This window comes from Oncorhynchus nerka, linkage group LG7, assembly GCF_034236695.1.
Source record: "Oncorhynchus nerka isolate Pitt River linkage group LG7, Oner_Uvic_2.0, whole genome shotgun sequence".
NCBI classification, from domain to species: Eukaryota; Metazoa; Chordata; class Actinopteri; order Salmoniformes; family Salmonidae; genus Oncorhynchus; species Oncorhynchus nerka.
In genome coordinates, this window is record NC_088402.1 from 72687495 (window position 1) to 72709618 (window position 22124).

Here is a 22124-nt window from a genome sequence, read left to right on the forward strand (position 1 = left end):
GAAGTGTAGCGATTTTGTGCCTCTGGGTTAGGAAACTCTGTCGAAAATGTTCTTATTCGATTGACGTACTTCCGGGTCACTTCCGTGTTATCCAGTCGTCACGTTTCAAGTACAATTTTTGGAAAGCAAATTGTAAAAAATATGTGAAAAGTTGGTCACGAGTGTCGTAAAACCATGAAGATTGTCAGTTGGAACATTAATGGCATAAGAACATTCAAGGGCGGAATTAAAAATGCGCTTGAGTCGCTGGATGCTGACATCGTATGTGTCCAAGAGACAAAAGTAACAAGTAAGAATTTTAGTCTACAGTATAGTTTGAGTGACGAGTTGGCAGGCATGCTAGGGCAAACAGATTGGCACTCGGGCTAACTTGATAATGTAACGGAATATATGATAAATATGTGATTGTACAATACATGTAAGATTCTCTGCTACAATTTGAACTCTGACAATGTTACAGCTAGGCTAGCTACTAATTCTGTCACCCTGGGTTTGTCTGTGACAGGAGACCTGCTGGATGAGAGGACTGCTATTGTTGAAGGTTATAACTCATATTTCAGCTTTAGTCGTGGACGTAGTGGCTACTCAGGTTGGGACCATTCATAATTTTCCAAAGTATTGAGCTTGAGGATCACGCAAGCCCAGATTCAGTCATAGCCACATAATCCCTTTTATATCAGAGAGCAAGACACAATGACCCTTGGGTCCCCTGAAACAGTGTCTCTGGTCTGTTTTTGAATTAGTTCCCATGGATTGCATTGGTCCATTAGTTCCATTATCACAAATTCCTGACAAAAAAAGAAAGAACAGAAATAGTATTCCATATTAAAGGATGTTTTGAGTCCTATGTTCTCCCATTGTGCCATCACATTCCTACATTAGTATGTACCTCCCTAATCTGTTTATTAAATAGGAGTTGCTACTTACTGCAAAGACAGTGCCACCCCATTTGCTGCAGAAGAGGGCTTGACCGGTCTGCTGACCACCAACCACGAGGGGACCATTGGATGTTATGGTGACTCGAGTGAGTTCTCCAGTGAGGAGCTGCAGCTCCTGGACAACGAGGGAAGGGCTGTTCTCACACAGCACAGAGTCATGTACGGAGGAAAAAAATAGACCTTTATCACATGATTTGTCCCATGCTATTCTTTAGGTTTTCTGAAGTAATGTCATGGATTGTATCAATTGTTAACCTGTTGTGGCACTGAAAAGCTATTGTGTTTCCCCAATGATCTGAGTGTTTCTTTGTGTGCCCACTTGCTTTTTCACAGGTGTGAAGACACACCTGAAACAGTTACGGTTATCAATGTATACTGCCCACGAGCTGACCCAGAAAAGCCTGAACGTAAACATTTCAAACTGCAGTTCTACAAGCTGCTTCAATATCGGGCTGAAGCAATTTTAGAAGCTGGGAGGTGAGTGGGCTATATGCAGGAGGACTTGGGTTGGGTGGGTATCATAATAGGGGACAAACTGATATGAGATTTGTTCAATGCGTTTTATTGGAAGTCTAATTTCTCCTTGTTTTCTGTGACCGGTCCACCCAGCCATGTAATCATCTTGGGAGATGTGAATACATCCCACCGGCCCATAGATCACTGTGACCCAGATTACATAGTAAGTGAAGTAATCAGAATTCTTTCAGGTGATAGGTTTGATGTCTTCATTCAGACATAAATCACATTTACTTTTGAGTTTTGACTTCTGTTTATTAATAGCTGATGATGTTACTCCTATCTGTTTACTTTTATTAGGAGGATTTTGAGGATCACCCCGGGAGGAAATGGCTAAACGGTTTACTGGTTGATGACAGTGAAGGAAAGGAGTATGAAAAAAACAATGAGGAGTCTGAGAATACCTCATCAAAACCCCTCCGCAGCGGCAAGTTTGTGGACACCTTCCGCCATTTTCACCCAACACGCTCCAAGGCCTTCACCTGTTGGAACACTATGACTGGAGCCAGGCAGACCAACTATGGCACACGTATCGACTACATCTTCGCAGACCATCCCTTGGTTAAAATGGGGTTTGTGGCAGCAGACATCATGCCAGAGGTGGAGGGGTCTGATCACTGCCCTGTCTGGGGGAAACTGTGCTGCCCCCTCATGTCCAGCGCCAAGCTGCCTCCCCTCTGTACCCGCAACCTACCAGAGTTCGCTGGCAGGCAGCAGAAACTCTCACGCTTCCTCGTCAAGATGGACCAACAACAACCTGCCAGAGAGGCTTGCAGGGACCCACTACCAGGATCTCAGGAGACTGGGGAGACCCGAGAGAACCTGAATCCACTGGGATCAGCAGGGACCACTTCCACTGGAATGAAACGGAAGTTGGCAGTGGAATCTTGTGTCCCAAAGAGCAAAAAGATTATGACACTGAAGGCGGCTACCCCAAAGCCCCAGGGCAACCTCCTAGCCTTTTTCAAGCCCAAATCCATACCTGTGGCCCCAACCAGGGAAGACCCTGTGAGTCAGTGTGAGAGGGGAGAAGAGAGAAATGAAGTGACCCCATCACAACCACATACCTTCAAGGGAGGACATTCTGCAGGACAAGATGTTCCATCAATTCCAGGCACGCCGTGCACAGAATATCCCCAGGGTGTCTGTATGGGAGACAAAGTCCATGTACCGGGCAGCAACATACAGGATGCCAGTGTCAATAGTCAAAACCAGGAGAAGGATGCAGCCCTGGCTACTGTAGACCCCCCATGTCCCAGGAAGGGGGCTTCACTGGGCGGGTTCTGGAAGACGGTCCTGCGTGGGCCACCTCCACCGCCCCCCTGTAAGGCTCATGGGGAACCCTGTGTACTCCGCACAGTCAAGAAGGCAGGTCCAAACATGGGCAAGCAGTTCTTTGTGTGTAACCGCCCTCAGGGCCATGCATCCAATCCCGAGGCTCGCTGTAACTACTTTTCTTGGGTGGATAAAGGAAAATAGTGACTATGCCGTAGAAACGCACTGACATTTCCTCCATGTGGTGTTTTTATAAGCATTGTTAATCTGTTTGATATATTAGTCAAATAAAGACAGTAGTTTTATAAATGTTTTAACTTCACTAATGTATTTCACGTAATCACATTGGGGCCTTTCTCACCACATGACAAGCATCCCAAAGATTCTGTTGGTGTGTATGAAATTACAATGGATCTGTTTCTCTTCATCTATAGTGCAGCATGAATATACAGTGTTTCTTTTCAGAAAATAGTATTCCTTGTGTTCTTTATGAACTCTAGATGGTAGCAGGTCTCAAGTATGATCATCATAGGTCTGCATCAATATTTCTACAATTATCTCAATGTAATTAATCATTCTATAGAGCTCAAATATGGAGTTGGGTATGCCAAGGTTTCATATCCTTCCTATGCTTCTGAATATACATTTGTATTTGTGGTCTTTCAACTTTGCATGTCAAGAGCTGAGGAGGCTCTTGTGCAACCATTAGAGTCCCCATATTATTTCTATTTCCACTATTTCATTTACAACACAGTGCTGATGGCAGTAGTTTCCATTAAAATTGGTCACCTTACTATAGAAGTTCTAGGTAAGACGGCCCCAAAAAAGTCATATATTTTTGTCTGATGACAACTTTATTCTCAGATCAATATGTTTAATCAAATCAACGTTTTTGTCACGTGCGCCGAATGCAACAGGTGTAGACCCCACAGTGAAATGCTTACTTACAGGCTCCAACCAATGGTGTGGAAAAAAAGGTATGTGTGGGTAAGTAAAGAAATAAAACAACCGTAAAAAGACATTTGAAAAAAGAGTAGCAAGGCTATATACAGACTCCTGTTCGTCAGGCTTATTAAGGTAGTATGTACATGTAGGTATCGTTAAAGTGACTATGCATATATGATGAACAAAGTAGCAGAAGTGTAAGAAGGGGTTGGCGGGTGGTGGGACACAATGCAGATAGCCCGGTTAGTCAATGTGCGGGAGCACTGGTTGGTCGGGCCATTTAGGTAGTATGTACATGAATGTATAGTTAAAGTGACTCTGCATATAAGATAAACAGCGTAGCAGCTGTGCAAAAGAGGGGTTGGGGGGGGGTACACAATGCAAATAGTCCGGGTAACCATTTGGTTACCTGTTCAGGAGTCATGGCTTGGGGGTAAAAACTGTTGAGAAGCCTTTTTGTCCTAGACTTGGCACTCCGGTACCGCTTGCCATGCGGTAGTAGAGAGAACAGTCTGTGGCTGGGGTCTTTGACAATTTTTAGGGCCTTCCTCTGACACCGCCTGGTGTAGAGGTCCTGGATGGCAGGCAGCTTTTTCCCAGTGATGTACTGGGCTGTACGCACTACCCTCTGAAGTGCCTTGCGGTTGGAGGCCGAGCAATTACCGTACCAGGCAGTGATGCAACCGGTCAGGGTGCTCTCTGTTGCAGCTGTAGAACCTTTTGAGGATCTCAGGACCCCATGCCAAATCTTTAGTTTCCTGAGGGGGAATAGGCTATGTCGTGCCCTCTTCACGACTGTCTTGGTGTATTTGGACCAATCTAGTTTGTTGTTGATGTGGACACCAAGGAATTTGAAGCTCTCAACCTGCTCCACTACAGCCCCGTCGATGAGAATGGGGACGTGCTCGGTGCTCCTTTTCCTGTAGTCCACAATTATCACCTTAGTCTTCCGTCGTTGTCGGTGATCAGACCTACCACTCATGTGTTGTCGGCAAACTTAATGATGGTGTTGGAGTCGTGGATGAACAGGGAGTACAGGAGAGGACTGGAGCACGCACCCCTGGGGAGCTCCAGTGTTGAGGATCAGCGTGGCAGATGTGTTGCTACCTACCCTCACCACCTGGGACGGCCTGTCAGGAAGTCCAGGATCCATTTGCAGAGGGAGGTGTTTAGTCCCAGGATCCTTAGCTTGGTGATGAGCTTTGAGGGTACTATGGTGTTGAACGCTGAGCTGTAGTCATTCTCACATAGGTGTTCCTTTTGTCCAGGTGGGAAAGGGCAGTGTGGAGTGCAATAGAGATGACATCATCATTAAACTTACTTGATGAAACATCTGTAATATGTTAGGACACAGAGCTTCATTGTCTTTTCATTTAACATGTATCTATTTGTAGTAGGGAATTTGAAAACCTGCTGTAGGTAATAATCTGACTTCTGAATGAATATTCCCCCATGTACTCCTCATAGTGATGATCTTGTTGGTTGTGTTGTGGAACAGAACATCGCAAGGCCTTACTCCTACTTAGCAACTCCCAATACTTACAGTATCTGCTTCTACTCCCATGCAGTTTCTCTCTCCTCCCCAACCGAGCCCCCCCCCCCCCCTCCCCTCACTTCCTCTCGCAGGGAATGTGTTTCACTGTACTTGTGCATGTGACATTGAAACCTGAAACTCCTCTCATGCAGTTCCAAACGAGACTCCTTGGCTTACCGGTATAAATTGGGACATAATGAGCAACACCTGTATCTGCAACTGAAGCATTTGTGCAGTATTTCGGCCATCATTCCCTGGCAGTCGCTGAGAGACTGTCTTCATTTAATAGACTAAAATATGGAATCACAATGTGTTTTTGGACCACATAATCGAAGATAGGCTTACAACATTACATTCTGAACGGTAGCTGTCCATGGTGCTGATATCCCATTGGCCACGGGCTAGCCCACAAAGTCCAACACAGGGTTCCAGACCTTTCTATCATGCCAATGTGGGCATGTTTGCTGGGATGTGTCTCACTGTTCAAAGGTTGACATAAAGCTTCCTATGACCTAGTTTTTTGTTCAAACTAATCTGTTTTGTATTTTAGGGACTACTGAGTAGACTGGACCATGTTTTTATGGACACACACACAATGGATTGTTTTTCCTGTACAGTGCTATATTTGTACCCTATAGTGTCCGGGCACCCCACTTTAAGCTCGTTGACCACAGTAAAAGTCCAGCAACACTTGCTTTGTTCAAATGTACCTGTTTTGTATTCTAGGGCCTCTAGTGAGTAGACTGGACAATGGTTTTATGGAGTCACAACTGTTTTTCGTGTACAGTGCTAGTAGCCTATGTACTGTATACAGAAATATTATTCTTTACATTTAAAACATGTTTCAAGGTTAAATCATGTAAATGTCTTAAATATGAACAAATGTCAAGCATTGTTAATGTTTAGATTCATTTTCTTTCATATCATAAATACAGGTTGTTGACACTTCTATTATGTGAGGGACTTTTATTCAATCAAAGTTCCGTGATGGGATTTTTTTATTTTTTATTGTTGCGGACGAGACACCATTCTGAAGACGACGTCATATCAAAGACCATATTTTTTAAGTGGTCAAAGCAGACATGATGCCTACATTTCTCTGCCGCCTCTGGCTAATGTACGTTATCAGTTGATCTACTGTAGTTTATTGTATGCAATTGTTTCTAGAAGAAAGATCCTAATCTATAGTTATCTGTTTTTTGCGATTTATAGACGCAGTCAAAGATTTCTCTGGGATGATTGACGGTCGTTGTGTTTTTGTTGCTGAAATGTATCCCTGTTTATACCTTTAGCATACTACTAGTGTTTTTTTCTATGATCATGTGACCGTCACTATATATTATCAGTAAAAGGGAAACAAATTGCACTCCCGTAAGTATTTATTTGGACAGTGAAGCTAAAATGTTTTAAAGTAACTGTCCATTGTTTCCAGATTTCTATGAAATATGACCAATTAATTACAATAAGTGAAATAGTTTTTAAAAAAGAAGGTAAATAAGTATGTTTAAAAAGCAATAGTTCTGTGTTGGAATGATGTGGGCATACCCCAACAACAGAATGGTGTGGGCATATAGCGGTCATTAAAGATATTATTAACATGGGTATACCGCTGATCCTCCTCACAAGGATGACATCATCAATATGACTTTTACAAAGTGAGATTTTCACTCGACACTTTACTCGTTACTTTAATTGGTCTACTCCAGCATTTTGGATTTGAGATAAAAAAGTAGCCACCCTTTGCCTTGATGACAGCTTTGCACACTCTTGGCATTCTCTCAACCAGCTTCACCTGGAATGCTTTTCCAACAGTCTTGAAGGAGTTCCCATATATGCTAAGCACTTGTTGGCTGCTTTTCCTTCACTCTGCGGTCCAACTCATCCCAAACTATCTTAGTTTGGTTGAAGTAAGGTGATTGTGGAGACCAGATCATCTGAGTCAGCACTCCATCACTCTCCCTCTTGGTCAAATAGACCTTACACAGCCTGTAGGTGTGTTGGGTCATTGTCCTGTTGAAAAACAAGTGATAGTGCCACTATGCGCAAACCATCGCTGCAGAATGCTGTGGTAGCCATGTTGGTTAAGTGTGTCTTGAATTCTTAATAAATCACAGACAGTGTCACCAGCAAACCACCCCCAGACTATCACACCTCCTCATCCATGCATCACGGTGGGAACCACACATGCGGAGATCATCTGTTCACCTACTCTGTGTCTCACAAAGACATGGCAGTTGACAGAATTGCCCTGGTCTAATGTCCATTGCTTTTATTTCTTGGCCTAAGCAAGTCTCTTCATCTTATTGGTGTCCTTTAGTAGTGGTTTCTTGGCAACAATTTGACCATGAAGGCCTGATTCACACAGTCTCCTCTGAACAGCATTTATTTGGGCTGCAATTTCTGAGGCTGGTAACTCTAATGAACTTATCCTCTGCAGCAGAGTTAACTCTGGGTCTTCCTTTCCTGTGGCGGTCCTCATGAGAGACAGTTTCATCATAGCACTTGATGGTTTTTGCGACTGCACTTGAAGAAACTTTCAAAGTTCTTGAAACTTTACGCATTGACTGACCTTCATGTCTTAAAGTAATGAAGGACTGTCGTTTCTCTTTGCTTATTTGAGCTGTTCTTGCCATAATATAGACTTGGTCTTTTACCAAACAGGGCCATCTTCTGTATACCACCGCTACCTTGTCACAACACACCTGATAAAAATTTACTTTTAACAAGGCACACCTGTTAATTGAAATGCATTTCAGGTGACTACCTCATGAAGCTCGTGAGGTAGTCAGTCACCTGAAGAATGCCAAGAGTATTCAAAGCTGTCATCAAGGCAAAGAGGTGGATACTTTGAATAATCTCAAATATAAAATATATTTTGATTTCTTTAACACTTTTTTGTTACTATGTGATTCCATATGTGTTAGCTCATTGTTTTGATGTCTTCACTATTATTCTATGATTTAAAAAAAAAAATTGACCTTTATTTAACCAGGTAGGCCAGTTGAGAACAAGTTCTCATTTACAACTGTGACCTAGCCAAGATAAAGCAAAGCTGTGCGACACAAACAACAACAGAGAGTTACACATGGAATAAACAAACGTTCAGTCAATAGCACAATAGAAAATATTTTTACAGTGTTTAAATGAAGTACGATGCAGAAAATAGTCAAATTAAATAAAAACCCTTGAATGAGTAGGTGTGTCCAAACTTTTGACTGGTACTGTAGCATATGAACAAGTCATAAGCCATGAAATAAATGATTAGAATTACAGGAAATTAGCTGCAGCATTTTTTTCTCAGCCTCACAGTGATTCTTGAAAGTCGGGACAATCATTGTCTGGCAGGGAAACTTGATTTTTTTCAAGTTGAAAAAAAAATGTTTTGCTGCATTATTTGACCTTAAAATCTACATCTATGGTAAGTTTTTAAGGGAAAGATTTGTTTGGGGATTTTGGGGGTGGGGCTCTATGCCTGGAAATGCCCTTGTCTGGAACCCCAATTTCAAACTTTACAAATAAGTGTTCAAATTAGCCCTCTGTGGCTTTAAAGATTATTTCTCTCAAAACTGTGATTTCTAAAAGATGTGTCCGGAGATTTGGTCAACTCGTTCAGATTTGTCAAAAATCCTATATTAATCTGTAATGATAGATTTAAACAAACAATATTGAAATCCCCATGTTCACAACCATGAACTGTCAACTCCATCTGCTCGATAGAATATGAATATTGTTTAAAATATGTTACATTTAATTAAGTTTTAACTAAATAAAGCAACAAACTCTGTCAGATTTTTGTCTAGCTTCAACTCCGTCAGAGGGCTGATATATCTGCAAGATCTGATGGAAGGGTTGTGTTTTTATTGGAGATTTTCAAATGAATCAGTTTCTATATTTTACAAATGTTTGTACTGAACTTACATTTTTTGAGGCAAAAATATGTCTGTTTTGATCTGTCGTCAACTCTGTCAGTGGCTTGTCAGCTCAGTCGCTGATGGAGTGAATCTTTTTTTGTCAATTTTATAATAATATATTATCAAATTTATAATAATATATTTTAATCACTGTTCTGCAACATATGCTTTAACAATTGAAGTATTTGCTGTGCTAGAGTTAAGGGATTATGTTTGCTCTATAAATTTATACATTTTCATGTTCTAAATCTGTAGAAAAACATGCCAAAATGCTACCGAAATTAGTTCTAGAGAATTTAAAACAAAACAAAAAGAAGTTTGGAGATGTCACGCCCTGACCGTAGAGATCTTTTTATTCTCTATGTTTGGTTGGTCAGGGTGTGACTCGGGTGGGAAACTCTATGTTCTGTGTTTCTATGTTTTTGCCGGGTATGGTTCTCAATCAGGGACAGCTGTCTACTGTTGTCTCTGATTGGGAATCATACTTAGGCAGCCTTTTTTCCTTTTGTATTTTGTGGGTAGTTGTCTTTGTGTTAAGGTTTTCTTCCGTCGAAGAAGAGGAGGACCAAAATGCAGCGTGGTTATTTCGATACATGTTTAATAAAAGATAAACATGAACAATACAAAAACAATAAACGTAACGTGAAAACCTAAAAACAGCCTTATTTTTTTTTTTTATAAAAAATAATTTATTACCTTCAATACCATTCATTCTTTACAACTCATAATTTTCATACATACTCCAACAATGGTATTTTAATTTAACTAAACAAAACAAAAACCCCAAACAAAACCTCAGGGGAGCATCTTCCCTCCCCGTCACCCTACAAACTACCTTTCCCTATCTCCCGTCCCTAATCTATCCCCTTACAAATCTAAATGACACCCAGCCCTAAACCCCCCTTCCACCTCTCCCGAGCAGCATGCTGCCCCCACTTCCTCTCCTCCCTCTTCATCCTCCCCTCAAATCTCCTTCCACCCTCCTCACTATCCCTTCCACCCCCAATCTCTCCCTGTCTTCACCATGTTCTGCCTTGCTTCCCACAGCCCCGTTTAAAGAGACTCATGAGAAGCCAGAGCAGAAACCTGTCCCTATCCGTCCCTCTCGCTCTCCCTACACCTCTCTCTAACCTGGCCCACGTCAATACAAAATCCCCCCTTACCAAACCTAACAACACCCGTGCCCTAGCCCATACTACTCCGGCAAAGGCACAGTCCCAAAAGACATGGCACACAGTCTCCTCCCTGCCACAAGAGGATCTTGGACAGGTGGGGGATTGCACCAAACTATACCGGTACATGATGGAACGTACCGGCAAGCACTTATGGAGGCTCAACCAATTCAGGTCCTTGAGCCTGTTGTCCAGACCACACGCCTGCACTCCCTCCCAGACCACTTCCGAGATGCCCACTACAGGCGCCGGACTCCCTGCCTTTCTGACCTCCTCGTACAGGTGCCTGTGATCTAAACCTACTCGGGCAACTTCAACCTCAGGGTGCGCACGCAACCACTTGGCTGCATGACCAAAGTGCCACGGCAGCTGTTCCGCCCGAGGACCCGTGTTAGACCACACCATTACGAGTCCTGGACAGGTGTATCACTGGATGAGCAAGCTCCGTTAACAAGAAAGAAACAAAAATTGCGTCCAGCTTGAGGGGGAAATGTGGTACCCCCCTACCTCCCTCCCCGATGGGACAGAGCATGCGTGCCCTGGCGACCCACTCGCACCTGCCACTCCACATAAACTGAAACACAAGCCTCACTAGAGGCCTCCTCAGACAAGCCGGCAATGGGTAGATGTACGCCAAATACAAAAGAGACGGCAACACATCCACCTTTAGGACCAGGACTTTGCCCATAAAAGACAAATACCTAGCCTTCCACATTGCGCATGTTCCAGTTTAGCGTCGCTGAGCCGGAAGTCTCAAAATGGACCCCGAGAATCCTCAGGGCCCCCTCACAGAGAGATAACCCCCCGGGCACATCCGTTCTACCACGCCATCTTCCGAAAAACTTGACTGAAGACTTTGCATGGTTCAGAACCGCTCCCGACGCTCGGGTGAAATCCCCAAAGATGGCAAGGGACCTTGTCAGGCACGAGTCCTTGCACAGCAGCAAGGAAGTGTCGTCAGCATACTGCGTCATCTTAACACACAGCCCACCACTTCCAGGGATCAACAAGCCTTCCACCCCTGTGTCTTCCCTAATGGCAGCCCCCAGAGGCTCCATGTACAGAACGAAGAGGAGAGCCGAGAGTGGGCACCCCTGCCTGACCCCAGACGAGAGGTCAAAAACGTCACCCAAGTGACTATTTACACTAACTCGGCACCCCGCTCCGACATATAATGTACGAATCCATCCTATGAACTTCTCCCCAAATCCTAATCAACCTAACACTCTGAATAAAAATGATCTATTCACGCGATCAAAGGCTTTCGCCTGATCTAGCGCTGCTACCATTAAAGGCAGTCCTCTATCTTCAACCCAAGCGATGGAGTCCCTGATTAACTGTAGGTTCCATCTAATAGAGTGGCCCTCTACCCCGCACGTCTGATCCTCATGGACGACGTAGGGAAGGGCTGTGCGCAACCGGTCTGCTAAAACCTTTGCAAGTAGCTTGTAATCTACACACAGCATGGTCAACGGCCGCCAGTTGCCAAGGTCTGTTACTTCCCCCTTTTTATATAAAAGTGACAGCACACCAACAGCCATTGATCCCCCTGGGACCCCCGTCTCAAGGATGGCCTTCAAGACTTCGAGGACCACTGGTCCAAGTATACCCCAAAACTTGAGATAAAACTCAACCGGCAGCCCATCCATCCCAGGCACCTTCCCTTTTCCCATCCTCCTAAGAGCGCTCTCAACCTCTTCTAGTGAAATCTGGGCCTCCATCACTTCTCTAATGTCCTCCGGCAACCGCCTGGACAAGTGTTCTAAAAACACATTTCCCTGCTCTACATCTATTTCCCTTTCCTTAAATAAACCTTGGAAATGATCAGTTGTCACCCTGACCATATCCTCTGTTTCTATAACTATACTACCATTTTCTTTCCTAACGCCATGCATTACCTTCCTACTCTGTCTGGCCCTAACCTACTTAAAGAACATAGCAGAACAAGTCTCATTGTGTTCTAGAAAGCCACTATGCGCACGCTCCAGGAAAGCTCTAGCCTTCCGCTCCTGCAACTCCCTGAGCAGCGCCTTTAGGGTTGCGGATCTCTCCCAGTCAAACGACCCGCCGAGGTTGCCTGCCTCGTACTCGAGTTCAATTAACCTTTGGATACGATCCACCTCCCTCCTCTCCTCCCTTTTTTTCCTCTTGCAATACCCTATTATAAAAGCCCTAATCCTCACCTTAACTTCTTGGATATAGGGGGTGCTCTTTTAATTTATGGATAAAAAAAACGTTCCCGTTTTAAACAAGATATTTTGTCACGAAAAGATGCTCGACTATGCATTTTTTTTTTTTTTTACTGTTATTTAACCAGGCAGGTCAGTTAAGAACACATTCTTATTTTCAATGACGGCCTGGGAACAGTGGGTTAACTGCCTGTTCAGGGGCAGAACGACAGATTTGTACCTTGTCAGCTCGGGGGTTTGAACTCGCAACCTTCCGGTTCCTAGTCCAATGCTCTAACCACTAGGCTACGCTGCCGCCCCATATAATTGACAGCTTTGGAAAGAAAACACTCTGACGTTTCCAAATCTGCAAGGATATTATCTGTGAGTGCCACAAAACTGATGCTACAGGCGAAACCAAGATGAAATTTCCTCCACCATACCCCTCATCTCTTCCACCAGGGCACTTTCCCCCCAGTCCACTTGCTCTTCCACCGTCTCCTTCTCCAACACTCCTCCCTCGCTTTCTTCTCTCTCATGCTCCTCCACTCGGTTGCCTTCTTCCGCCGCTTTTCCTGGTTCTCCTACTCCCGTGCCTTCCGTTTCCTTCTCTCTTCCATCCGCCGCTTCTTGCTCCTCCTCCTTCCTTGCGGCCTTCCCCTCTGGACCTGTACTCTGGTCATAAGGCGTGCTTCCTTCCCCTCCTCTTCTTCCCCCCCAGCCGCTCCTGCTCCCCCCCAGCCGCACCGAACAATGGTGCCAAAAAAAGTCCATGTTGGAGGAAAAGCGGAACGATCAATTGGTGTGCTTGCTGAGAATACATTTTTGTTAATTCTATCCCTGAAGGGGTCTCCCCCTTCCCTGGAAAACGGAGCTGTCCTCGACCCAACCAACCAGCCATGGAGGTATGTCACTCGCCATGGAAGTCGAAAAAGGCGGCCTCTGGCAACGGGGGTCTCCATGGAGATGTTGAGCCCGGAACTGACACAGACCAGAAACAGCATTGCAGCTCTAGATCCAGAGGTTCCGGCGCCTTCGTCCTTGGTGGCTTCCCAATCAAGATCGGATCCGGAGGTACTTGCGTCTTCGTCCTCGGTCCTGTCTCCCTCTCTGGTGGCTACTTATTAACATAAGTTACTTATTAACATAAGTAGCCTAAGAAACAAGGTCCATGAAGTCAATAACTTGCTTGTAACAGATAACATTCATATTCTGACTATCTCTGAAACTCACTTAGATAATATCTTTGATGATACAGTGGTAGCAATACATGGTTATAACATCTACCAAAAAGACAGAAATGCCAACGGAGGTGGTGTTGTGGTCTATATTACATTTACATTACATTTAAGTCATTTAGCAGACGCTCTTATCCAGAGCGACTTACAAATTGGTGCATTCACCTTATGACCTCCAGTGGAACAGTAGTGCATCTAAATCTTTTCAGGGGGAGGGGGGGTGAGAGGGATTACTTTATCATATCCTAGGTATTCCTTAAAGAGGTGGGGTTTCAGGTGTCTCCGGAAGGTGGTGATTGACTCCGCTGTCCTGGCGTCGTGAGGGAGTTTGTTCCACCATTGGGGGGCCAGAGCAGCGAACAGTTTTGACTGGGCTGAGCGGGAACTGTACTTCCTCAGTGGTAGGGAGGCGAGCAGGCCAGAGGTGGATGAACGCAGTGCCCTTGTTTGGGTGTAGGGCCTGATCAGAGCCTGGAGGTACTGAGGTGCCGTTCCCCTCACAGCTCCGTAGGCAAGCACCATGGTCTTGTAGCGGATGCGAGCTTCAACTGGAAGCCAGTGGAGGGAGCGGAGGAGCGGGGTGACGTGAGAGAACTTGGGAAGGTTGAACACCAGACGGGCTGCGGCGTTCTGGATGAGTTGTAGGGGTTTAATGGCACAGGCAGGGAGCCCAGCCAACAGCGAGTTGCAGTAATCCAGACGGGAGATGACAAGTGCCTGGATTAGGACCTGCGCCGCTTCCTGTGTGAGGCAGGGTCGTACTCTGCGGATGTTGTAGAGCATGAACCTACAGGAACGGGCCACCGCCTTGATGTTAGTTGAGAACGACAGGGTGTTGTCCAGGATCACGCCAAGGTTCTTAGCGCTCTGGGAGGAGGACACAATGGAGTTGTCAACCGTGATGGCGAGATCATGGAACAGGCAGTCCTTCCCGGGAGGAAGAGCAGCTCCGTCTTGCCGAGGTTCAGCTTGAGGTGGTGATCCGTCATCCACACGGATATGTCTGCCAGACATGCAGAGATGCGATTCGCCACCTGGTCATCAGAAGGGGGAAAGGAGAAGATTAATTGTGTGTCGTCTGCATAGCAATGATAGGAGAGACCATGTGAGGTTATGACAGAGCCAAGTGACTTGGTGTATAGCGAGAATAGGAGAGGGCCTAGAACAGAGCCCTGGGGACACCAGTGGTGAGAGCACGTGGTGTGGAGGACAGATTCTCGCCACGCCACCTGGTAGGAGCGACCTGTCAGGTAGGACGCAATCCAGCGTGGGCGCGCCGGAGATGCCCAACTCGGAGAGGGTGGAGAGGAGGATCTGATGGTTCACAGTATCGAAGGCAGCCGATAGGTCTAGAAGGATGAGAGCAGAGGAGAGAGAGTTAGCTTTAGCAGTGCGGAGCGCCTCCGTGATACAGAGAAGAGCAGTCTCAGTTGAATGACTAGTCTTGAAACCTGACTGATTTGGATCAAGAAGGTCATTCTGAGAGAGATAGCGGGAGAGCTGGCCAAGGACGGCACGTTCAAGAGTTTTGGAGAGAAAAGAAAGAAGGGATACTGGTCTGTAGTTGTTGACATCGGAGGGATCGAGTGTAGGTTTTTTTCAGAAGGGTGCAACTCTCGCTCTCTTGAAGACGGAAGGGACGTAGCCAGCGGTCAGGGATGAGTTGATGAGCGAGGTGAGGTAAGGGAGGAGGTCTCCGGAAATGGTCTGGAGAAGAGAGGAGGGGATAGGGTCAAGCGGGCAGGTTGTAGGGCGGCCGGCCGTCACAAGGCGAGATTTCATCTGGAGAGAGAGGGGAGAAAGAGGTCAGAGCACAGGGTAGGGCAGTGTGAGCAGAACCAGCGGTGTCGTTTGACTTAGCAAACGAGGATCGGATGTCGTCGACCTTCTTTTCAAAATGGTTGACGAAGTCATCTGCAGAGAGGAGGAGGGGGAGGGAGGAGGATTCAGGAGGGAGGAGAAGGTTGCAAAGAGCTTCCTAGGGTTAGAGGCAGATGCTTGGAATTTAGAGTGGTAGAAAGTGGCTTTAGCAGCAGAGAGAGAAGAGGAAAATGTAGAGAGGAGGGAGTGAAAGGATGTCAGGTCCGCAGGGAGGCGAGTTTTCCTCCATTTCCGCTCGGCTGCCCGGGCCCTGTTCTGTGAGCTCGCAATGAGTCGTCGAGCCACGGAGCGGGAGGGAGGACCGAGCCGGCCTGGAGGATAGGGGACATAGAGAGTCAAAGGATGCAGAAAGGGAGGAGAGGAGGTTGAGGAGGCAGAATCAGGAGATAGGTTGGAGAAGGTTTGAGCAGAGGGAAGAGATGATAGGATGGAAGAGGAGAGAGTAGCGGGGGAGAGAGAGCGAAGGTTGGGACGGCGCGATACCATCCAGTAGGGGCAGTGTGGGAAGTGTTGGATGAGAGCGAGAGGGAAAAGGATACAAGGTAGTGGTCGGAGACTTGGAGGGAGTTGCAACGAGGTTAGTGGAAGAACAGCATCTAGTAAAGATGAGGTCGAGCGTATTTCCTGCCTTGTGAGTAGGGGGGGAAGGTGAGAGGGTGAGGTCAAAGAGGAGAGGAGTGGAAAGAAGGAGGCAGAGAGGAATGAGTCAAAGGTAGGCGTGGGGAGGTTAAAGTCGCCCAGAACTGTGAGAGGTGAGCCGTCCTCAGGAAAGGAGCTTATCAAGGCATCAAGCTCATTGATGAACTCTCCGAGGAACCTGGAGGGGCGATAAATGATAAGGATGTATTAGGAACCATATTCCTGTAAAGCTTAGAGACGATCTTATGTTAAATACTGTTGAAGTAATATGGCTACTGGTTCATCTGCCTCACCTAAAGCCCATTCTTGGGATGCTGCTATAGACCACCAAGTGATAACAGTCAGTATCTGGATAATATGTGTGAAATGCTTGATAATGTATGTGATATCAACAGAGAAGTATATGTTCTGGGTGATTTGAAATATTGACTGGCATTCATCAAACTGCCCATGAAAAACTTCAAACTGTAACCAGTGCCGGCAGTGCCGGCAACCTGATCAGGTTAGCAGTCAACCTACCAAGGTAGTTACAAACAGCACATTAATTAAATCATCAACATGTATTGACCACATATTTACTAATGCCACAGATATTTGCTTTAAAACATTATCCAAATCCATAGGATGTAGTGATCACAATATAATAGCCATATCTAGGAAAACCAAATTTCCAAAGGCTGGGCCTAATATAGTGTATAAGAGGTCATACAAGAAGTGTTGTAGTGATTCATATGTTGATGTAAAGAATATTTGCTGGTCTGTGGTGTGTAATGAGGAACAACCAGACGCTGCACTTGACACATTTATAAAACAACCTATTCCAGTTACTAATAAGCACACACCCATTAAGAAAATTACTGTAGAAACTGTTAAATCCCCTTGGATTGGTGAGGAATCAAAACATATTGATGCAGTAGTAGCTAAGATGGGGAGAAGTCTGTCTATAATAAAGCGATGCTCTGCCTTCTTAACAACACTATCAACAAGACAGGTCCTACAGGCCCTAGTTTTGTTGCACCTTGACTACTGTTCAGTCGTGTGGTCAGGTGCAACAAGAAAAGGACTTAGGAAAATTGCAATTGGCTCAGAACAAGACAGCACGGCTGGCCCTTGGATGGACACAGAGAGCTAATATTAATAATATGCGTGTCAACCTGGCTGAAAGTGGAGGAGAGATTGACTTCATCACTACTTGTATTTATGAGAGGTATTGACATGTTGAATGCACCGAGCTATCTGTCTAAACTACTGGTGCACAGCTCGGACACCCATGCATACCCCACAAGACATGCCACAAGAGGTCTCTTCACAGTCCCCAAGTCCAGAACAGACTATGGGAGACGCACAGTACTACATAGAGCAATGACTATATGGAACTCTATTTCACATCAAGCAACTGACGCAGGCAGTAAAATTAGATTTAAAAACAGATAAAAAAAACATCTTATGGAACAGCAGGACTGTGAAGCAACACAAACATTGGCACAGACACACATACACGATAACATACGCACTATACATACACATGGATTTAGTACTGTAGATATGTGGTAGTGGTGGAGTAGGGGCCTGAGGGCACACAGTGTGTTGTGAAATCTGTGAATGTATTGTAATGTTTTATAAATGGTATAAACTGCCTTGATTTTACTGGACCCCAGGAAGCAGCAGCTAATGGGGATCCATAATAAATACAAATACAGCCGTTTTTTTCAGGGGAAGGGACTGGGAGACTAGTAAGGATCGAGGAAAAGATGAACGAAGCAAAGTACAGAGAGATCCTTGATGAAAACTTGCTCCAGAGCGCTCAGGACCTCAGACTGGGGAGAAGGTTCACCTTCCAACAGGACGATGTCCCTAAGCACACAGCTGAGACAATGGAGGATTAGCTTCGGGACAAGTCTCCGAGTGTCCTTGATTTAACTAGGCAAGTCAGTTAAGAACAAATTCTTATTTACAATGACTGTCTATACCGGCCAAACCCTAACCAGGGCGATGCTGGGCCAATTGTGCGCCACCCTATGGGACTCCCGATCACGGCCGGTTGTGATACAGCCCAGGATCAAACCAGTGTCTGTAGTGACGACTCTAGCACTGCGAAGCAGTGCCTTAGACCGCTGAGCCACTCGGGAGACTTGAACCCGATCGAACATCTCTGGAGAGAGCTGAAAATATTGGTGCAATGTATTCAGACCCTTTACTCTATGAAGTACTGAGTAAAGGGTCTGAATACTTATGTAAGTGTGATATTTCAGTTTTTTTATTTTAATACTTTTGTAAAAATATCTAAAACACATTTTTCCCTCTCTTTATCCATTTATACAAGCCTTTCTCCCTCTCTTTATCCATTTATACAAGGCTCTCTTCCCTCTTTATCCATTTATACAGGGCTCTCTTCCCTCTTTATCCATTTATACAAGCCTCTCTTCCCTCTTTATCCATTTATACAAGCCTTTCTCCCTCTCTTTATCCATTTATACAAGCCTTTCTCCCTCTCTTTATCCATTTATACAAGCCTTTCTCCCTCTCTTTATCCATTTATACAAGCCCCTCTCCCTCTTTATCCATTTATACAAGCCCCTCTCCCCTCTTTATCCATTTATACAAGCCTTTCTCCCTCTCTTTATCCATTTATACAAGCCCCTCTCCCTCTTTATCCATTTATACAAGCCCCTCTCCCTCTTTATCCATTTATACAAGCCCCTCTCCCCTCTTTATCCATTTATACAAGCCCCTCTCCCTCTTTATCCATTTATACAAGCCCCTCTCCCTCTTTATCCATTTATACAAGCCCCTCTTCCTCTTTATCCATTTATACAAGCCCCTATCCCTCTTTATCCATTTATACAAGCCCCTCTCCCTCTCTTTATCCATTTATACAAGCCCCCTCTCCCTCTCTTTATCCATTTATACAAGCCCCTCTCCCTCTCTTTATCCATTTATACAAGCCCCTCTTCCCTCTTTATCCATTTATACAAGCCCCTCTCCCTCTCTTTATCCATTTATACAAGCCCCTCTTCCTCTCTTTATCCATTTATACAAGCCCCTCTCCCTCTTTATCCATTTATACAAGCCCCTCTCCCTCTCTTTATCCATTTATACAAGCCCCTCTTCCTCTTTATCCATTTATACAAGCCCCTCTCCCCTCTTTAACCATTTTTACAAGCCCCCTCTCCCTCTTTATCCATTTATACAAGCCCCTCTCCCTCTTCAGGTATACATTTCTCCCTCCGAAAATCCCACTCCCATCTTATGAACAGCTTATTACTTTACAGTCTGTGAAATCCACAGGCAACTCCCATTTACACCAATTAACATAAACAATTAACATATAAAGGCTAATTGACCATATCATGGGGAGTGAAGGCAGTGAAGGTGGTCGTGGTCGACAACACACAGGTGGGGAGGGTAGTGTAGCAGTGTGTAGAAACAGCTGTATCGGTTATTGCAAGAATGGTGGTGTGTGTGCGTGTGTGTGTGTGTGTGTGTGTGCTTAAATAACACATACGCTTGAAACCAATGTCCTGTGTGACTTGGCTCCTGAGTGGCGCAGCGTTCTAAGGCACTGCATCTCAGTGCTAGAGGTGTCACTACAGACACCCTGGTTCGAATCCAGGCTGTATCACATCCGGCCGTGATTGGGAGTCCCACAGGGCGGCGCACAATTGGTCCAGCGTCGTCTGGGTTTGGCCGGAGTGGGCCGTCTTTGTGAATAAGAATTTGTTCTTAACTGACTTGCCCGAGTTAAATAAGGTCAAATAAAATATAAATAAAATGACTCTCTGTTTGTTTGGTCTGTTCTATACAACAGCTTCAGCACATACAGCACTGAATACTGGAACAGCACGATGGTCTACACAATTACTGATTTACTGACCAGTAAAACAGTCTAGTTTGAAATACAGTTCGCGCAGCTTTGACTGCCAGACAATGCATACTCGTCATTGTATTAGCAATGCTACCACTGTTATGATTATATTAGCAATGCTACCACTGTTATGATTATATTAGCAATGCTACCACTGTTATGATTGTATTAGCAATGCTATCACTGTTATGATTATATTAGCAATGCTACCACTGTTATGATTGTATTAGCAATGCTACCACTGTTATGATTGTATTAGCAATGCTACCACTGTTATGATTGTATTAGCAATGCTACCACTGTTATGATTGTATTAGCAATGCTACCACTGTTATGATTATATTAGCAATGCTACCACTGTTATGATTATACCGAAACCATGACAACAAAAGTACATGCATGTTTGTGACATAAATATCTCTCATCATGTCTTGGGAAGGGACAGAGAGCGAAGAACATATAGACTGAGGAAAGGATCATGTTTTAGTGTTGTGCAGTTCCACAGTGATTATACTCAGCTGTTCATCAGTAGAGAGGGAGGGGTTTAGTGTTGTCCAGTTCCACAGTGATTATTCTCAGCTGTTCATCAGTAGAGAGGGAGGGGTTTAGTGTTGTCCAGTTCCACAGTGATTATACTCAGCTGTTCATCACTAGAGAGGGAGGGGGTTTAGTGTTGTCCAGTTCCACAGTGATTATACTCAGCTGTTCATCACTAGAGAGGGAGGGTTTAGTGTTGTCCAGTTCCACAGTGATTATACTCAGCTGTTCATCAGTAGAGAGGGAGGGGTTTAGTGTTGTCCAGTTCCACAGTGATTATTCTCAGCTGTTCATCAGTAGAGAGGGAGGGGTTTAGTGTTGTCCAGTTCCACAGTGATTATACTCAGCTGTTCATCACTAGAGAGGGAGGGGTTTAGTGTTGTCCAGTTCACAGTGATTATACTCAGCTGTTCATCACTAGAGAGGAGGGGGTTTAGTGTTGTCCAGTTCCACAGTGATTATACTCAGCTGTTCATCAGTAGAGAGGGAGGGGTTTAGTGTTGTCCAGTTCCACAGTGATTATACTCAGCTGTTCATCAGTAGAGAGGAGGGTTTAAGTGGGGTCCCACAGTGATTATACTCAGCTGTTCATCAGTAGAGAGGGGGGGTTTAGTGTTGTCCACTTCCACAGTGATTATACTCAGCTGTTCGTCAGTAGAGAGGGAGGGGGTTTAAGTGGGGTTCCACAGTGATTATACTCAGCTGTTCGTCAGTAGAGAGGGGGGGTTTAAAGTGAGGTTCCATAATGACTTGTGCTGTGTATCAGTAGAGGGGGAGGGGTTTAAGTGGGGTCCCATAATGACTTGTGCTGTGTATCAGTAGAGGGGAGGGGTTTAAGTGGGGTCCCATAATGACTTGTGCTGTGTATCAGTAGAGGGGAGGGGTCCCATAATGACTTGTGCTGTGTATCAGTAGAGGGGAGGGTCCCATAATGACTTGTGCTGTGTATCAGTAGAGGGGAGGGTTTTAAGTGGGGTCCCATAATGACTTGTGCTGTGTATCAGTAGAGGGGAGGGTTTTAAGTGGGGTACCGTGTAATGTAATGTATGTAATGTATCCTGTGTATCAGTAGAGGGGAGGGGGTCCCATAATGACTTGTGCTGTGTATCAGCTCTCTCCACTGGCTTCCAGTTGAAGCTCGCATCCGCTACAAGACCATGGTGCTTGCCTACGGAGCTGTGAGGGAACGGCACCTCAGTACCTCCAGGCTCTGATCAGGCCCTACACCCAAACAAGGGCACTGTGTTCATCCACCTCTGGCCTGCTCGCCTCCCTACCACTGAGGAAGTACAGTTCCCGCTCAGCCCAGTCAAAACTGTTCGCTGCTCTGGCCCCCAATGGTGGAACAAACTCCCTCACGACGCCAGGACAGCGGAGTCAATCACCACCTTCCGGAGACACCTGAAACCCCACCTCTTTAAGGAATACCTAGGATAGGATAAAGTAATCCTTCTCACCCCCCTTAAAAGATTTAGATGCACTATTGTAAAGTGGCTGCTCCACTG

The 22124-nt window shown here is 45.2% G+C and overlaps 1 protein-coding gene across 2 annotated transcripts; it reads left to right on the forward strand.

Moving 5' to 3' along the window:
* Positions 1-60: 60 nt before the first annotated feature.
* On the forward strand, positions 61-3038 carry apex2 (APEX nuclease (apurinic/apyrimidinic endonuclease) 2). 2 transcript variants are annotated; one of them, XM_029664867.2, is made up of 6 exons: positions 61-289; positions 506-589; positions 914-1097; positions 1272-1415; positions 1548-1617; positions 1755-3038. In XM_029664867.2, the coding sequence occupies exons 1-6, from the start codon at positions 175-177 to the stop codon at positions 2931-2933; spliced, it is 1776 nt and encodes a 591-aa protein (XP_029520727.1). In that variant the 5' UTR covers positions 61-174; the 3' UTR covers positions 2934-3038. The 2 variants fall into 2 exon arrangements, with proteins under 2 accessions (XP_029520727.1, XP_029520728.1); XM_029664868.2 differs by having other exon boundaries at positions 506-541.
* Positions 3039-22124: the final 19086 nt, after the last annotated feature.

Coding starts and splice junctions, on each gene's coding strand:
- apex2 (XM_029664867.2), top strand. CDS start 175: ATGAAGATTGTCAGTTGGAACATTAATGGCATAAGAACATTCAAGGGC. Junction 290..505: donor CCAAGAGACAAAAGTAACAA/GTAAGAATTTTA, acceptor TGTCTGTGACAG/GAGACCTGCTGGATGAGAGG. Junction 1,416..1,547: donor GCAATTTTAGAAGCTGGGAG/GTGAGTGGGCTA, acceptor CGGTCCACCCAG/CCATGTAATCATCTTGGGAG.